The sequence below is a fragment of the Phocoena phocoena genome, chromosome 14, assembly GCF_963924675.1.
Source record: "Phocoena phocoena chromosome 14, mPhoPho1.1, whole genome shotgun sequence".
Classification (NCBI taxonomy): domain Eukaryota; kingdom Metazoa; phylum Chordata; class Mammalia; order Artiodactyla; family Phocoenidae; genus Phocoena; species Phocoena phocoena.
This window is the reverse complement of record NC_089232.1, coordinates 82148521-82168725: the sequence shown is the minus strand read 5'-3', so window position 1 is coordinate 82168725 and position 20205 is coordinate 82148521. Positions and strand designations below refer to the sequence as shown.

The window sequence follows — 20205 nt, the reverse complement described above, 5'->3', positions numbered from 1 at the left end:
CTGGAAATGTGATATAAACACACTACAGAGTTTAACAAGTAAAATGGAGAGAAGAATTAAGATGTATCTAAATAGCATAAGCATGAAAGTCACAAAGGAACAAACCACCTTTAAATGGGACTAAAATTGAAAGATAATCTGAAAAAGCCCCAAGAATAAAGAAATTTGTTATATCATGTCATGCTGAGAATGTATAAAGGTGAAAAAAACAAAACAAACAAACCACAAAATAAAACGGTTTACCTGGAATATCCTTGGAATTTCTTTAGCATCTGCTCTATATACATCTGTCTGTGTAACTGGTCGGACATGAAATAACTTACTATAAAAGATTTTTAATAAAGGAGTTAAGTATTACCAAAGGATCCAATTATTTTAGTTATCCTATACTTAAGTCAGAAATTAAAACTGACTACTTTGACCCTTGTTAGAAGGTCAGAGAATATCCTGCTCTATAAATTCAATCACTCCTTGCATTTTGAGAAATTTCCAGTAAGTCAGAAATTTTCTAATTAGTTTCAGAAAACAACATATTAAAGACCCATGAAATAAAGATGTTTTAGCCAACTCTATATCCCAGACTTTCATCTGTATGAAGCAAAATAAGAAAATGTAACAGTATGCTAGCAGCTGTACTATATGACTATATACATTGTACTATATGACTAATAAATTACACTAACTTGACGAAAAGGTCACGTTACTCTTAAACTTTAAAAGATAAAGTTCCCAAATATTCTAATAAAAATACTTACTCTATATCTAAAACCATGTAAGGATTAGATTGTTCTTTATCCTGTTCACTGTCATAGAAAAGGATCTTCTTACTGCTTACAATCACATACTGTTAAAAAGAAAGAGGAAAGGAATTAATGATTAAAGTTAATATATCTTATTTATTTTTCTTTGAGAATAAATTCTAAATTAGCAATAAAAATTACAGAAAATATAAATTAAATATCTAAAAAGTTATCTTAATGTATCCTTAAAAAAGTCTTCCTCAAAATAACAATAAATTTGTTTGTATACACTTTAAACAAGCAAATTGGGGGGGCAGGGGGGAATAAATTCAAATATTTTTTGGACTGATTTCGCTTCAAGATCCAATAGCATAAGTAACCTTATTGCTATGGTTTGGATGTTTATATTCCCCCAAATTCATATGTTAAATCCTAACACCTAATGGGATGGTATTAGGAAGAGGGGTCTTTGGAAGTTGATTAGGTCATGACACCAGAGCCCTCATGAATGGGATTAGTGCTGTTATAAAAGGGGTTCCAGAGAAATTCCTACACCTTCCACCATGAGGACAGAGCAAGAAGTCTGTAGCCTGGAAGAGGACCTTCACCAGAACCCAGCCATGCTGGCTGGCACCTTGATCTGAACTTCCAGCCTTCAGAACCATGAGAAATTAATTTCTGTTGTTGACAAGCTACTCAGTCTGTGGCATTTTTTTGTAGCAGCCTAAGGCTAATAGGACACTATCAAAAATGAACGTAATATCGATAATCATAGTACCAGAGGAAAAGAAACAAATGGGACTTTCTGTCATATCCAGAGTTGTTTTCCCACTGAAACAACAAAAGCACCAAGGTCAACAGGCTTCTATTTTCCTGACACCAAAAACTATTTTATTATTAACAACATGGTAGTGATGAAAAGGTTTTTTTTATCACTACATAAAGTATCTTACGTACATAAGATACATAAAATTATATTATTCCAAATCAGAAAGTGCAAACAAGTTTTATGTGTCTAAAAGTTCTAGTTATATATATCTTACAACTACAAAAGTGAAATGGCTGTAGCTAAACTAAAAGCAAAACCAAAGAACCATTTTCAAATACCTTTTTAACCCATCCAAACTTCTTAGTGTTGTTTCGCACAGGCAATGAAAGCCATCCTTCTAGTCTTGATTCTATAAATAAGCACAAGATATGAGAATAAATACAACAAGTCTCTTAAGAAAATGAGGAATTTAATAAACTTTTAATATGAAAGTCACAAATCAAATATGCCGTTCAGAATTTATCATTATACATCATCTAAAATATAATAATAATGCAGGATCAGTATAAGCAAGTTATATAATGCAAAACAAAATCCAGGTTATATCACACTGGAAATACATATCCTGTAGTTTATAACGTCAAATGCCCTGTTAATAAATTCATGCATTTGCAAAGTTCCGCAGAAAAGTTGCAAAAATGAAAAGCAGCTCTCTATTCTCACCAGTACACCTGTATTAGAATCCTCTATTTTTCCTTTGGAAGAAGGCCTAATTACAGGTATAGTGCACATCTTCTTTGAAGAGAAAACATTTTAAGTGAGTAATTACGTGTTCAGAGAAAATGGACTTTTAGAATGGCTATAATAAAATGAAATAAAATTGTGTAAATTACAGATCAAATATGGCTCATAAGCAGCAATAAACCAAAAGATTCCCAAATTCCAAAATATTAAAATCAATAAGGTTCTAGTTCAACCAAGGAAACTCTTTGAACCCTTAGAATTTGTTCTAATGGTATTTGATCAGTTTATTATTTTAGTGAAATAAATAAGTGAAATAAGCATTTTTGGAGGTTACGCTAATAATAAAAGTGCCTATCACTTAACAACACTCTGTGTCTGAACTGTGCTAGACACTTTACATAACTCTTCTTTAACCCTCACAACAACCCCACAGAAGGTCACACGGGGACACGTCTCTGATTTCAAGGCTTATACTCTCTCTCTCACATCAATAACCTTCCAGACTCCATGAACAGAAATGCTGTCATTATAAACAGCCATATTCTCAACTGTCTGGACATGGTCCTATGCCAATTCAAGGGACTAATCAGATGACCTCTAACAATATCGTTAAGACTGAAATTTTATTGCTGAGATCTGAAACAACTTCAGTATAATCGCCTATGATTTATACTGATATATACCTGGGAAATGTGACGACAATGTAAATAAATATAGCTAGTTTACTTTGAATTCAACTAACAGATTAAATTTTACTTTACATTCAACTGCTTATACACTAGTTTCCTGTGGCATTTACTTTAAACGTTTTTTGTACTCACACTAACTTTGTGTTAAACCTAACAGTTTATGGGTTTTCCATCTGGTTTCTTCACTTAAACTATAAATCTTTTCAGCACAAGGATCAGGTCAAATTGTCTTATGCTTTTTTTAAGGCCCAGCACAATGATGACGCAAGGAAAACCTAAACACATCCTCTAAAACAGTCTACACGTGCTTTTTCTGTACTGTCATTCTTGATATGAAACTTCAGAAAGAATTTCTTCTTGGTTAAAAATGGAAGAAACAGACAGTGAAGCCGTATGTTCTTAAATGATATAAAGTACTGCTCCATTTCTTGTAAGCTGAAAAAATAAATCTATCAATTGTAATAGCAATGCCATGTGAAAATACTTTAAAAAACGAATTCTTTGTTCATGCAGCAGTTTCTTTTTAACTGAGACTTGTTAACTGAGCAACTTGTTAGAGTTAGTGAATATTAGTTAATGTTACAACAGTTTTTCAAAAGGACTAAAATTATGGGTAGTGGAAAAAAAACCCAGAGGCGAAAGACTTTCAGGATATCACCTGTACCATTAGGTTCCGATGAAATAGGTAAGTAAGGCACAGATTCTTCTTCTGAGTCAGAATCAGAGTCAAGAAGCATATGAGAACTGGAAGGCTTAGTGGCAATATTGAGAGAAGTAGAGGAACGTTGGTAGGTGAATGACATGGATTCCATAGTGTGTGACTGAGTGATATGAACTGAACACCCAACATAAAAGGAAGTAAGAATGCAGAAAGAAGTTAAGAAAAAATAAAATGAAAGCTTTAAAAGAGAGCTATGTACAATATATAAAGAGTTAATTTAAATAACTAAATATGTGAAATTTACATTTGTATTTTTTAATAAAAAATTTTGTGAAAAATAAATAAATAAAACAATTTAAATTGTCATTGGAACCTCCACTCTAAGGAGTAGGTTTTCCCTTAAAGAAATGACAAATATTTTTCCTCAAGAGCAAAGTCAGTCAATGTCTTAAAACAATCAATTGATTTAATTTAAGACAAAGGTAAACATAAGGACTGGAAACAAATCTGTACCTGGAAACCCATCATCTGCTTCGGCATCCCCTGGTCCACTGCCTATACTGGAACTATCCAGGCCAATATGCAAGGCCTGGAGCTGGGACCGCAACTGCTCAATGTCACTGTCTTTACTGTCCAGTGTCATCTGTAGTTCAATTCGAATCTGACTCTCTTCAGCTATTTGCTACAAGAAATTAAATTATGTTAAATTAACCGGATGTTATACATCTTATAATTTTGCTTCCTAGTTCAATAATACAGTAGTCTCTCCTAGTCCAAGGTTTCACTTTCTGTGGTTTCAGTTATACAAGGTCAACTGCAGTCTGAAAATATTAAATGGAAAATTCTGCAAATAAACAATTCATAAATTTTAAATTACATGCCATTTCTGAGTAGTGTGATGAAATCTCTCATTGCTTGGCTCTGCTTGCCTGGGATGTTAATCATCCCTTTGTCCAGCTTATTCACACTGTATATGCTACCCACCCCCTTATAGTATAGGAAAAAATATAATACGTATAGAGTTCAGTACTATCTGTGGTTTCAGGTACCCACTGGAGGTCCTGGAACATATCTCCCTTGCATAAGGGGTGACTACTGTAATTATTAATAGAAATGCTCCATAAGCTATAAAATATATAGACATGAAAATAATTCTACTTCTTAAAAAGAAGTCTTCAAAAAGTATTCTTACAGCCTGCATTTCATTCAGTTCTTTCTGATACTTGATCATCTGCTGAGTCAGTTTTTCACGTTCAGATTTAAGCTCCATATGTAGCTTTCTATTCTCCTTTTCTTTTCTCCGCACATCTGTGTCACTACCACGCTTGACAGGTTCTTTCCGATTCATGATCTCGGCCAACTTATTCACAGCCTTAAAAACATAAAGATAAGTATGTAAATAAATAAAATAAATTATGTTGATGATTTCTTGGTCATTCACCAACAGCAAGTTACAAAACCTTCCCTACACACAGGGCCACAAAGAAACACTTTCTATATTTAAGAATACACCCTCTTCATGACTCGTCATCCTTTTCCAACCAATACTCTATTACTTTTTCACTCTCGTATTTTTTGAGAACTGTAATTTTAAATGTTCATAGGTTCACTCTAATGTCACCTTCTACCACTTTGGGTTTTTAGTTCCAAGACAGACTTTTACGAGGCAGATCTTCTTTTATCCTGGAAGAGAGTTTTGCACTGGCATCACACTAATAAAACACAACATGTGTCCAACCACAGAGCAGAGCGTCTTGGGCCCCACAAGTATCCATGCTGTATATACGATCACGAGAGCTGAGGAAAGAGCAGTTAACAATCACGAGGTCTTTTCAGAGTGACCCTTTTTTAGGCTGTCAGCAAATGGTCATTCTCTACCGTTTCTTAAAAGCAGAAAAATTTATCAGATTACAATAAAAAATTAGGATGGATTGTGATTCCATATGGAAAAATTAAGAAAAACTTTAATGAACACTGAACTCAACAATGTTAATCAAATCTAGCTTCTCCCAACCTGGTAAAAATCACATAATCCTGACTGTTCACAAATACTGATACAAGCAATGACTGCTACAGCCAATCTGTAATGTTAGAAGTAAAATGTAAAAAAGGTAAACTAAGAAAAATTTCAAAATCATATTTAGAGCATATTATACACACTTGAGTTTTGAGTGTTCTCTCTGTTAACAGTTGCTTCTCAAACTGTGCTTTAATAGCTGCAGCACTTATCTCTTCATCCTTCAACCGTGAAAGTTCTGAAACAGAAAAATGTAAAATTTATGCTGATAATTCAGCAACTGACAAGCATTAGGCATATTGAAAATAAACGTTGTTCTTATTAGTACATACGCTCTTGGGCATCTTTCCATTTGTTATTTAATTCTTCTTTCTCATTTGCAAGATTGGCAACATCACTAGTCAGTGTCCTATTAGTTTCTTCGAGCTAAGAAATGAAAGTAGAACAAAAATCATATCTTAATTTACAAAATGTTAAGTGTTAAAGCAGTACTTCAAAATGAAAATATCCTAGAATGTTGCTAAAACTCTTGTTTTTCTAAGTACAACTATCTCTACACTTCTTGCCTTTGTCCTACCTTACCAAACTTCACCCTTGATGAAAATTTTGCTAACCACACCGACTTCATATGCACCCCAGGAAGCCAAAAAATTGCCCTCTTTCAAAAATCCTTAGCAGTATTTTAAATGAAAAACAATTTAGTAAACTAAAAAAAGCAAATACTATAACAAAGCTCTGCATTCCATCATGCAGAATAAATTTTAAAACCATAATTTAATTTCTTACCAAACATTGCTTTGAAACAGAAAATAAAATTTTACTAAAGAAGTTGACATTCTTTGGTATTCACTTCAAATCCTATTCCCCTTCTTCCTTCCTGAAGGATATTTTATTGTGAATTATATGTTCATCCTTCCCAACCATGATTGTATACTTTTATTACATATACGTGAAATAATATAATGCGGTTTTATGTGATTCTAAACTGTCCACAAATAGCATCATACTGCATATATTTTTCTGTAACTGCTTTCACTCAACATTATATTAAGATTTAAATTGTTGATATATATAAAGACCTACTTAATTCATTTTAACTGATATAGTAGTTCTGTCTTCTACCACGTTTCATTTATCCATTCATTCATCTATTAATATAACATTTGAATTTTTTGCTATTACAAACATCTATGCTGCTAGGAGTATTGTGTCCGAATTTCTCTCGCACATTTACCTTATTATGGACTTTCTCTGGATTGTATGAGTAAACATCTGCTCATATTTCTAGGTTTTCTCTTTTGGCCAATTTTTCCTTTGGATTATTTAACTTTTTCGTATTGAATTGTAGGAGTTCCACTTATATTCTAGATACTAACCCCCTGTTCAATAAATACATTACAAATATCTTTTCCCTGTCATTTATTTGCTATCTTCTGGTATAAGTAAATTTTGGATTCCATTCTAATATTTAAAAATTATTATTTTTCATATTTAAAGTTCTTAAGATAGCTAGAATTTACCACTGTATATGGTAAATGATAACAAGAAACTAATTTTATTCCTTTCCACATAAAAATATAGTTATTCCAAAACCATTTATTAAATTTGTATCCTTTCCCATTGATTTGTATACTGCCACTGATACCGTATGCCAAGCTCCTGTATGTGTATGATGAATCTATTTCCGGCCCCCCTACTCATTTCCACTGAACAGGATTAAATATCCCTGTTCTAGTGCCAAACTTTTAAATAACTGTAGCATTTTAATAGGTCTGGATAATTGATAAGGCAAACTCAACCACTTGATATTTTACTTCTATTTGAAATTTTTCTTGCAATTTTTTCCAACCTACATATGACTATCTTCATGATTAAACTTCATGATTAGTTTTAAGGTTCTTTTAAACTAAGACTGGTTTAACAAGAAAAAAAAAACTGTTTTCTTTTTGGTATTTCCCTTTCACTTTAGTCCTTTAACTCTGAATTTACCAACAGGTGAAGCCATTGGAAGTAGTTTTCTTTTGAGCCTCTCTCTGCCAAACACTGAGAAGCTGATGGTTCACTAGGTCAAATATTTTGTAGCCAGCATATACACTTTTTCATTTTAGATCTATGTTACTTTCTTAGTATTTCTAAGGAAGATTTATGATACAGTAATTTAATTAGAACCAAAAAAGAACCAAGCATTTTACTTACAGACGCAATTGTAGCATCTTTTTCAGTGAGTTCCTGTTTGTGTCTAGCCATCATCTCTTTGATCTCCAGCTCTTTCATGATTTTCTCTTTTTCCAAATCAGAATATTGTTCTTCAGCAATCGAGCGAGCCAGTTGCTCAGAATCTGCTTTGGTTAAGGTAATCTCCAGTTGAGCAGCCAAGGAGTCCCTACATTTTAGAGGGATAAAATTTTAATGTTCAATTTTTTACTACAAAGTCAAATTTTTGTCTAATTCACTTCATCAACAAAGTTTTATTTGGAGTATAGCAGGCACTGTTCTAGGAGTGGGGTTCATGGCTATGAACAAAAGAGACAAGGATCTTATCCTTACCTTTCATCCTGTAATTCCTGTTTCTTCTGCTGTAATTCTTTACAAAGTTTGGTCTTTTCTTCACATTCTTCTTTAAGTTCCCTAACCTGTGTTTTATAGAGGGTCTAAATAGCAAAATATAATAGAAATATGTATCATCATCATGATGAATATTATTTCTATATTCAAAAGCTATCCAGACAAAAAGTCCAGTTGAGCACATACAAATATGCTCATAAAACAGTAATGTTGAGCCCATGAGCAAATTAATAGTTTAAAGAGCTTTTCTATTTTCTGGTAATCAACCAATTAACTGATAAAAATTCAGCTAATAATTTAGAAGCGTGATTTTCAACTGGATATCACAGTGAGATTTCTCATTAAATGACACAGATTGATAGGATGAAGAGGCAAAAAAAAAATTACTGATTTAGACAAGAAAATTTTGTTGGCTTAAAATCAGTGAAACAGAGGTGACAGTTACTACTTCATATTTTAAAACTGATCTCAAAAAAGTACAAATGTTAAAATGACAATTTTCTTTCTTTCATTATGAAAATATATTCTTCCTCAAAAATCAATGCTTTTATTAATCAACTTCATAGGGTATGAGTATGTGCTTAGAACCATGTTTTTAGCAATGACAATGGATTTCTGTTAAACTATCTACAGTCTCTTGCCCAGGTGTTCCTTTTGTATGTGTGTGGTACAAAACATTCATACAAAATTCTGTCTGGGGTTTGCTATAAGAATCTATTCTAAAGACAAGATCAGTCTCCTGGTTTTGCAGCAAAAATGTTTTACAAATTCTACAAATACAAGAATTTTCAAAGTAACACATCTGGAACTTACGGAGAAATACTGCTCTGCCTCAAGCTGATCTTGGAGCTCTTTCATTTGCCCATCTGCATCTTGACGTTCTCTGTGGGGACATTGAATCAAAGGTTTAAATAAGTTAGACACATATTACGCCAGCAACTCTTAAAATGTGGTCTAGGAAACCCGTGGGAGTACTGAGACCCTTTCAGAGAATTCATGAGGTAAAATTATTTTCATAATACTAAGAATCATTGCTATTTTTAAAGCTTTAATTATCTCAGTGTATATGGGCTTTTCTCGAGGTTGTATGACATATGATGATTTCATCACTCCAACAGCTAATGGAATGTGTGCTTGTATGCTCCTGTGTTTTAAAATTTTCTCAGCTTCAATTTCTAACACAAAAAATAACTTTAGATATAACTCACATGAACAATAACTCTTTGGGGTCCTCAAAAAATTTTAAGAGTATAAAGGGATTCTGAGACCAAACAGTGCTATATTAAACCAATAACACTAAATTACATATTCTCAGGCATGCATTTGTCATCAGCCACTTACGCCAACCAAGTAGCAGAATTAAAAGAGCACCTGAAAATTGATTATCTTAGAATGAGTGAAGAAATGACTGGGAGGGAGCCTGCAAAGAGGTAAAGAGTATAGGTTTTTATATCTAAATGTAAATGGTAACTGCACAGATTTGAACACTTTGTAAAAATTACTGAGTTCTACACTTACCATTTGTTTACTTTTTCTGTACATATTTTAATCTTCAATAAAGAAAAAAATTAAATAAAAAATGAGCCTAACAATGCATTTAAGAGGTTGGGTTGAAATAAAAGTCTAGGCTTATTAACAAAATATATATATTACAGTTATTCCAAGTCAAAGCTAAGGGGAAAAAAATAAAGTTGGAGAACAACACAACATATGATACAATTAAAAAAACACAAAATAAAATCTACAAAAAACTCAACCCTATAAATATGGTATACATGTACAGGTACAGGCACAGAAAAGGGTGTGGAAGGATTTTTCAAATAACAGACTGTTAAGATATATTACCTCTGTAGAGATTAACTATGTCTGCATTCATAAAGGAGACTTTATATTGTTTTCTCTTTATCTTTTAATATAGTTCTGAATATTTTATAGTGAGAAAATATTTTACTACCACTTAGACATTTAAAAAATGTATGTATACAGCTGGACTTCCCCGGCGGTCCAGTGGTTAAGACTCCACGCTCCCACTGCAGGAGCCATGGGTTTGATCACTGGTTGGGGAACTAAGATCCCACATGCTGCAGGGCCAAAAAAATAAAATAAAAATGTAGATAGCAAGAAAAAACTCAGAGAGATTAAATGATTTAATCACACCATCTTCAATTTAATATTACTTAAGACTTTCATCCTTATTTGCATTTAATATAATTTGGTCACTTTGTTTACTTACTTGGCCCTTCAACTTCTGGGTAAAAAGGAAATTATCACTCAATGTCACTTAATTGTGTAAATTCTCTATTTTATTATTGATGAGTATATTATTAAAGAATCATGATTTTTATTTCTCTGAGCGGAAAATGTGAAAGATACTAATTAATAACATATGAAAGAACAAGTTTTAAAAATTTAAAATCATCATCACCAGCTAAGCCCGCGGGCAGCAAACCCCAGTGTAATTTTAATATCATGATCTTCTTGAAGAGCTACCATTCATTATATGTAACCTTTAAAGCTCAACATTCATTAGGTATTTAAGAAAAAATATTTTTCAGAAAGTAACCACATAATATGCACATGGTTACAATTAGATAGTACAGACTAGCACAGAAAAAATTCTAAGTCTCCTATCCATATCCATCCATGGGCTAACCCCATTCCCCTAGAGAAAATCACTTTGTTTCATTTCTATGTATTGTTCTTTTGGTGGTTACTGCCACATCTCAGCTTATTTCTTGACATACATTTTAATTATTTACCAATTCCCTGCTGCCAGATGTGAGAATTTAGCTCTTACCATCCCTAACCTCTCCCCAACCCCAGGCTTTCCTCAAATGCCTAGTGATGAGTAACCAGGAGGCATCGGAAATTTTAATCTCTGGGTACAGGGGAGGGGTTTTCTAAATAGCAAACTTCAGTTTAAAATGAGAGGCTTAGGAAGTCAGTCATAAACAGGAAGACCACTAAATGCCAGAATGAGAAAGGCTTTTCTCTGAGCTGCTGACCCCATACTAGCTGTTGTAATTATCCACAGAGGGTATGCCCCATTTCGTCAGAGGGAATGCTCTGTAGGAGCCCTGGCGGTGGCAGTGACTGACACAGACATTTCTGCAAGGGGTAGTGGCAGAGCATGATCAGCAGATCGCTCCGTTTATAACATCACATCTTACTCCAGCCCTCCAAGGTATTTGCTTTGAATAATGAAACATTTTTCTTCTTCACCTATATCCCACTTCATATATACTCCTGGCTGTTGCTTCTGCTGCTCTACTTCATTAGGCAGAAGGTTTCCACCCACCTGCCACTATCTCATTAACTAAAGTAATTTCCTGTCCTCCAATCCACTGGAATGACATGATGTGGGTTTACACATTAAAAAAATTCCTCTACTGGAGTTTTACTGGAATCTTGGAAGGAAGAAAAGAAGTCTATGTTGGCCATTTTCAAGTGCAAGGCTACACAGCACTTCATATGTAAATTCTCATTGCATATATATATATATTTAACTTTGTATTCCAATTATTTATGTACTTGCCTTACCTCTTCCTAAGGAATACCTTCTGATAAAACACTAGTAAGCTTAAGGGTAGGAAATACATCTGACTCATCTTTGAATCTCCCATAGTGGTTATCAGTGCCTTACACATGATAGATATGCATTCATTCATGCAACACTTACTGACAATGTCTTATGTGCAAGAAATTAATCAAGGGTTGGAGATAGCAAAATATAAGTTTTTTTTTTTGCCATTCAATGAATTTATACTCTGTTAGGTGATTAAGACAGCAGATGTGGGTATCTTTGGCCAGGAGGGGTTAGGAACTGAGGGATTAAGAAACAATAGATCCAAGTGCACTTATGAAGAAAATAATAGGCATATATACTAAGTATCATAAATTAGGTATAAACAAAGAGTAATTAGAACAGGAGAAGAAACACAATCTAGATATTTAACTAGCCTTTGTAGTCATATAAACATTGCTGTTAGAATAAATACTATGGAGAATAGCTGTGCAGTCAAATAGTTTTAAAGACTATGTTCCCTAGAACTGAGGATCCACAGTTTAGGCTCTTGACCAAAGCCAGGCAAATGAGTTCCATCTCAGGACTTAAGAGATCCAGAAAAGTCAAATCAGGGTCGCTCCACATAAATGAAGCTATAAGACATATCTCTAGAGTTTGTCCTTCTTGAAGGACCAAGTTTTCTGTTAAATAAAAAAAAATGAGAGGGAAGAATAAAGCTAACACACAAAGGAAAAAAACAAAGAACAAAAAAATATTGGACAAAGATGCCTGACTACTGTTCAAGTTTCTAGTTTCAATTTTTAAAAGTTAAAATCTCATGAAGTTTAAGAATCTAGGTTTACCTAGGAAATAGATCAGCAAAAAGAACAAACTCTTTTTGACCATCCTTTCCTAGGAAGTGTCAATATTTGAATATTTGACCATCCTTTCCTAAGTAGTGTCAATCTTGCTGACCTGTCACAGGTATGTAAAAAGCAGGCAATTAGCAAAAGTGATAGGAACAAAGTAACAGTCCTATAGTAGACATACTAGTAATAGTAACAGTAACAGTTGTAGTAATAATGGTCCCTACCATTTACTGTGTGCTAGATGCTGTAAATAAGTCATTGTTATCCTTTACAACAGTGGTCCCCAACCTTTTTGCCACCAGGAACTGGTTTCGTGGAAGACAATTTTTCCACGGACCAGGGTGGGGTGGGGGGATGGTTCAGGCGGTAATGCCAGCGATGGGGGGCGATGGGCAGTGGCAGACGAAGCTTCGCTCACTCGCTCCTGCCGCTCACCTCCTGCTGTGCGGCCTGGTTCCTAACAGGCTGCGGACCGGTACCAGTGCGTGGCCTGGGGGCTGGGGACCCCTGCTTTACAAGATCCCTAACAAGGAAGCTATTACTGCCCCCCTTTTGTAGGTGTGACAAAAGATTCAGAGAGGTTAAAATATTTTGCCCAAAGTTGATCAGCTAGTAAGTAGCGGAAATGGGATTCACACCTTGATCTGTCTGGCTCCAAAGCTTATTTTCTTTTCACTCTGCCTCCTATCAAATAACTGGAATCCAAAAAAAAAAAAAAAAAAATAACTGGAATCCAATATGACCTTTGGTCATGATTGGGAAGAACTAATTATACTACTAATGACTGAATGGGGTAAATTTTAACAGTATATTACTGTATACTTTAAAAGTATTTTACCAATGTTTTCTATTTTCTAAGTAAATTAAATATAGCACTAGAGTGTATCCTAAAAACTGATTTAAAAATTTATATGCTGTTTGCTTAACAGTCAAACATTTCCAAGTCCCAGAAACTAAAGAAACAAACAAAAAGCACTTATGCTTGAGGGACAGTCCTGAGGAAAAATACTAAGAACACGGAGTACAAATCCCAGACACTTTCTTCTTCTTCAACACCAACACTCTATATATTATATCATAAGGTGGCAGTAGTAAAAAAAACTGTCAGGGAAGCAAATAAAATCTTTTTGAAGGACAACAGTGGCACTTAACACATTACTCAAAACAGAAAGAAAGAGAAAATGTGGTCAAGAAAATAAAAGGGTCAAAAGAAAATCCCAAGATAAATCAAAATTAAGATAATTTACATGTGGATAGTTGTGCATATTAATAAATTTTGTCTCAAACAATTAACTTACTTTCGAAGTTCAGCATTCTGTTTTTCCAAGCTCATTTTCATTTCTAGGAGATGATTATTCTCTTGTTTCAACTGCTTTTCTGACATTTTTAGTGTGTTAACTTGCTGTGTTTGCATCTTCAAGTCATTTTGTGTAAGGCAGCGCTTCTGAGTTTCCTGCTCTATTTTTAATGTCAAGTTTCTAACCTAAAAAACAGTGTTATTGGTATGTAAGTAAATTATTTTGACTTTCTTATCAATGAAGCTGGCAGTAAATATGATGATGTAAAATAGATTTTTCCCCTTAAACAGTTAATTCACTTCAAAATAAAATATTTCTTGGATTTTCCATAATGACATATTTTTAAAATAAAATGTGGTCTTTAAAAAAGTTTTAATCATGATTCATTTAGTATATCATCCAAATTCGGTAAAATTGAAAGATTATGGAATATTATTTTACAAGAAAAAATTTTAAATTATAAAACCATCACTGAACCTTTATAAATAAACCTAGTTTACTATTAATTCATTAAATCGTTTACTATTATTTATTAGTAAACTTCACACTTACATCCTCATTTAGCACATCTTTCTGTTTGAGGAGTTCGTTTATTTTCTGCTGTGACTGTTTGAGGTCACAGTCTAATATAGAGCATCTTTTCTCAGCCTCCAGCAACAAGTTCTCTACTTTCTGTTTTAAAGTTCTTTCCTCCAAGAGCTTTTTCTCCATTTCTATTGCCAGAAAAATGGACATAATCATGAATCAAACAAAAGAAGCATATCAAATACATGACACAGTGCTAATAAAAATTACAGTAAATGATGCTGCCTTAATAATTTTTTAAATTTCCAATTTAATATTTTCATCTCTCCTCTTAATATAATTGAAATGTCAACAATTTCATGCTTGAAAATTAGGTGTTTCATTTGCAGGGTATAAAATTCTACCACACTCCACAATATTACATCCATTTTAATGAAAGCAAAATAATTCTGCCTTTACTTAATGTTTCTAAAAGACATGTACATCTTTTTAAATAAAGATTTATTTTTCTGCTACTCTGTGCTTCTCAGTGTTACTCTTCTTGCCTAAAAACATTAAGCAAGACCCTAATCATTATAGAGGCAGACCCTATGACCTCAATGGCTCTTTCTATATTAGCATATTACTATGCAGAAGATGAAAATTATGTTTCAGGGAGTTGGCAGAGGACAGGACTCCAGAACCAAACTTCCTGAGTTTAAATCCTGGTTCTGACACTTCCTAATTATTTGACTAGCCAACTTAATTAACCTCTCTGAGGCTCAGTTTCCTTATCTCTAGAATGGTGACAATAGCACCTACACCCATAGGGATTTTGCAAAGATTTTGCATAAGCATATGTGTAGTACTTAAATGCTGCCTGGCACATGGCAAGCACTTGATAAGTGCTCACACAGGAGAATTTTCAATGACCTAAGAAAATGTTCACAATATTTTTTAAAAGGAAAAAAACAAAGCAGTAGAGAAAATTGAGAAAATATACAAAATATCATCCTGATTTAGTAGCATTCTGGTTAATCTTTACTTTTTATTTTCCTCCATTTTCTAAATGATTTACAACAAACTTTTAATTTGTTTTATTAATCAGAAAAGACTTCTAAAGACGTTTTTTCAGTCGCAGACAAAGTTTATGTCTAATCAAGTGATTTCATAGTAACTGCAAGTTATTACATGTAAAGGATTACTGATGCACTGATTAGAAAATCTGTTCAAATTCAATAGATTCTTCTGCTCCTTCATACCTAATGTTCAACCTCTAATTATCATTTATTAGAGTTATACTGGGTAAAAATTAAACCTTATGAATTTTCAGTTTTTAATGAACTGTCTTCAAAAGTGTAGAAAAATGAAACCATTTTTCACAAACTACTAAAAATAGCTAGCATTTCTAAGCACTTTTCAGGTATCATTATACTTGGTTTTCACAACAACCTAATACAGTAATTGTCCCTTTACAGGAAACAAGGCACAAAAAGGATAAGTAACTAGAGAAAGTCACATAACTAGTAATTCATTGCTAAGCCATATTCTTAAACAAAGAATGCAATGCAATGACATGAATTGGAAAAGACCAAAGGCTTTATACCAGATGTACCATCGATAAAATTTAAGTTTTGTATATTCATACAAAATATGAAAGTCATCTGTACCTTATGTTACAGCTGTAAAAAGGAATTTTAAAAAATGAGTTACAGGCTAAATTGGTTTATTTTCAACACTTCAGAGAATAATCTATAAACAAATGTACTCATTTTAAAAACTAATCACCCTAATGTGGGCACAGAGAATAGAAAGAGGCATGAGTGAGCTCACTGAGGTGACGAAAATAAAGATTCTGTATCTTGTTTTGGGTAGTGATTATATGTATGTATTACAAATGTGAAAAATGTTTGCATTTTATTGCATCTAAATTATGACCTCAAAAGAAATTCAACTTTGTCTTTTAGGCCATGGACAGGGAAACATGGCGCACTAACTTTCTTGTTAGATATTTCTAAATAAAGCACTCATTTCATTTTATATCATCTAGAATCAATGCCTTAAACCAAACTGTTAAAAAAAAAAATCTCCAATTTTAATTACATTCAATAATTTAAAGACTATTTTTTGCTAAGTTATTAATAAATGTTATGCTTTAATATGAAGTGAAATTTCTGTTTAAGAGTTTTATAAATCTTTGACAAGAATACTTTACTGATTTCCTTTGGAATTTCAAATCCATCATATATGAACAGTCAGTTTGGAAAACAAGAAATTATCTAAAAGACAATTAATTCCAAGATACGGGCTTGGTTTGTGGAAAAGTTCACTTTGTTATCTTACCCTCTACTCATTAGTATTGTGTGACTTTGACCAAATCTAGCTAGTATATTTATCATGCCAGATTTCAAAATATTCAGTGAACTTATATTCTATAAACTCGCAAGACTTTTGTAACACAAGCTGGTGAAATGTCAAACTAAATATTATAAAAAGAGCATATCCCCCAAATCTGAACAGATGTATCTAGAGCTTTGCACTCTGTATGCCTGTCACTGTTGATAGCACTGAACTATTAATTTCTCTCTGATCTAGAAATTCGGTTGAGTAATTCTGTGTTGGGGGCTTACTACCTTAGAAATGGATGCTGCCTTCAAGGAAAAACATATATGCAAAGCTTTCCTAATACTTTTTAAAATATTTTTCAAAATCAGAGTTGAATACAGAATCAATTCCGTAAAATGCTGCTGAAAACCCTCTTATGAAAATGCGTACCTTTCATGGCTTCTGATTTAGCTTCTTCAATGGATTCATAAATCTTATTTTTATCTGCCAGCCGTGCTTTTGTAGCCTTATGTTCAGCCTCTTCTTGTTCTAGGCTCTGCTGTATAACTTTTAGTTGGTATGTCATATCTATTTCCATGTTGTTCTTCTCCTATTAAAGATTTTAAATGGCAGCTATCAACAAAAAAGACTGGCTTGCAATTTCAAAAACGCAGAGTCTTTTTTTTACAGGCTTACTAATAATGTTCAACATGTTCCCTCTGATCTTCAAACTTCTTGTAAAAGTAATCTATGCACTCTACCTGTTCACTTCCCTCTGTACCCATCTCCCACATCTCCACTCTACTGTTTTGAGATCTTCATTGAGATTGCTTGAGCTCAATAAAGTGACAAATGATATCTCAGTATCAAATTCAACAGACATTTATAGTCTTTATTTCATTTGAACTCACTGTTGCCCTTGAAACTATTTCCTTGACATACCTGACACTGAACTCACTTGGCTCTCCCCATCCTGCTCTCATCTTTTCTGTTGCATGTGAAGTTTTCTCCCAGCTGCCCCTTAAATGTTGGGTGTTCTCTGGAGTAGTGTTCTTTAGCCATAATGCTTCTCCTCTTCCTATATTATTACTTCTCAAACTTTTAAAACATACCTAATGTTTCCCTTTGCTATATCTAAAAAAAAAAAAAAAAAAAAAAAAAAAAAGAAATCTCAGGATCCTCTACTATTCACCCTTATTTTCCACCTAGGGGACTTGTTTTAAGTTGAGAATCTTTAATAGAAGTCAGTCTATTTTCGATATATCCTCAAAAGATTTTCTAATTCTTTGTTTTCTACAATTTATATCGTAAATATAGGTATTTCTTTTGTTTTTCAAGAATAAAAATGATTTTTTTCAAACTACACAATCCACCAACAGACTAATTTACTCTGCTCTGAAAAACCAATGCTCTAAGCAATCTCTTTGCAGATGGGCTCTTCCAGTCACATGGTTTGAGTTACTTCTGTATTGATGACTCTCAAATATTTCTAGCTGCTACTACCATAGCTTACTTCTTTGTAGACATCCTAGTTTGGCTGTCTCACAGGCACCTCAACTTAGGACTAAAATTGATTTATCACTGTCTCCTCTAAAACAGCTATTTTTCCTTTATTCTTTATTAATTAATGGTACCACTATAGATTTCGTCACAAACTAGGAACCCAGAACTCGTTCTTGAGTACTATTCACACGCCATATCTAATCAATCACTAAGTGTTCCCAAATATTCCTCCTCCAAATATTTCTCAGATTCATCCTTATTTTCCATCCTTTGAACTACTGTACTAGTTAAGTCTCCATTATCTAGGTTACTGAAAAAGCCTCTGACTAATCTACCTACGTCATCATGTCCTCCTCAAACCTAGTTTCCACATGGTACAATGATCTATCTTAAATGTTCCTCTAATAAAATCATCCACTTCAGTGGCTAGTCCATTACTTAGAGCAACTAAGTGTTGTTAACAGAGTATTCAACATCTTGCATGGCCTGGCTCATGCCTGGCTCTGTAGCCTCACTCAGGCCAGTGAATTTATCACACTTTAACATTAGGTTTTCAGGCCAGTTTTAGCCTGACGTCTATTTTTGTAAAATTTCATTAGATCATAGCCATGCCCATTCCCTTTACTGCAGCAGAGACCATATGGCCTGCAAAGTCTAAAGTATTTACTGTCTTTCTCTTAAAAGATTAAAATTTGTTGACCCCTGCTCTTTACTCCAGAAATACTGAATCATTTGCATTTAAATAAACTGACTATGACTTTTTTACTTTCTATCCTCTGTGCCTTATGCCCATGCTGTCCTCCCCAACTTTACCCTGTCAACCAATCCTGCCCTGTCAGATTAGGGATTCATTCTGTGCACCCAATATACCCTGCCCATACCTCTATCATTCTACTTACCACACTGCATTAGAATTATCTGTGTACTTTATTATTACTTTAGAAATTACCCATTAGACTGTGAGATTGTTAAGGGGAAGAACTGCATCCTGATATTTCCACCACATATGATACATTAAATACTTAAGTGAATGAAAATAAAATATTAACTGCACAGAGCCTAAAAATTATCCCTGGTTTATAGTACTTTTTGGTAAACTTCTAAATGAAAAGTCACAATAACTTTATGTCATTTTAAAGACATATTGTAAGATGGGCTTCCCTGGTGGCACAGCGGTTAAGAATCCACCTGCCAATGCAGGGGACACGGGTTCAATCCCTGGTCTAGGAGGATCCCACATGCCGCAGAGCAACTAAGCCCACGAGCCACAACTACTGAGCCTGCGCTCTAGAGCCCATGAGCCACGACTACTGAAGCAAGCGTGCCTAGAGCCTGTGCTTCACAACAAGAGAAGCCACTGCAATGAGAAGCCCGCTCACCACAACGAAGAGTAGCCCCCCGCATGCAGCAACAAAGACCCAATGCAGCCAAAAATAAATAAATAAATTTATTTTTTTTTAAAAAAGATATATTGTAAGTCAAAATTTGCATTTTCCTTGGATGCCCAGGAAGAAGCATCCTCATTATACACCCCAAGAGACTCTCCCTTCATAAGCATCTAACATCTAAGGGCTGCTTGTAGTGTTATGGTATGCCTTAAAATACACATCCCTAATCTACATAACCAAGTGTGAATATAAGAAAGTACATGAGTGTTGGAAATATTTCAGTTACTAATTTTCCTTATTTTAAAATAAGTTTTTCAACCCGAAACTGTCTAGTCATTTACTTACACAAACGTAAAACTTAACATGTTTTACCTTTTCCAAATCAGTAAATCTCTCCTGTAGTTGTCTCTTCTCAATCTCTACTTTTGCTAATAAGATTTTGCCATTCTTTAAATCTTCTTCTAGGCCAGATATTCTACCTAAAATTGAAACATTTTTAAAAACAATAAACTCATATGGCATACATATTAAACTTAGAGTAACACATCTGGAATTCACCTCATTCTTTAAAGTTGTTATTAGCAGAACTTTTATAATTGTTGGTGTAGTGCTTTAGAGTTAATTCGAC

General features: G+C 33.7%; 1 protein-coding gene across 1 annotated transcript in view; it reads right to left on the bottom strand.

Annotated features, from left to right (window-relative positions):
* ROCK2 (Rho associated coiled-coil containing protein kinase 2) overlaps positions 1-20205 on the bottom strand; it is a 125696-nt gene that overhangs the window by 3104 nt on the left and 102387 nt on the right. The window contains exons 17-31 of the mRNA XM_065890863.1: positions 19950-20056; positions 17137-17296; positions 14410-14570; positions 13858-14042; positions 8999-9068; positions 8168-8271; positions 7817-8003; positions 5953-6046; positions 5764-5858; positions 4796-4975; positions 4117-4285; positions 3601-3777; positions 1848-1918; positions 756-844; positions 244-322 (exon numbers count right to left, since the gene is read on the bottom strand). Of these exons, the coding sequence (XP_065746935.1) occupies positions 244-322; positions 756-844; positions 1848-1918; positions 3601-3777; positions 4117-4285; positions 4796-4975; positions 5764-5858; positions 5953-6046; positions 7817-8003; positions 8168-8271; positions 8999-9068; positions 13858-14042; positions 14410-14570; positions 17137-17296; positions 19950-20056 (1928 nt within the window). The remainder of the gene's footprint in view (positions 1-243; positions 323-755; positions 845-1847; positions 1919-3600; positions 3778-4116; positions 4286-4795; positions 4976-5763; positions 5859-5952; positions 6047-7816; positions 8004-8167; positions 8272-8998; positions 9069-13857; positions 14043-14409; positions 14571-17136; positions 17297-19949; positions 20057-20205) is intronic.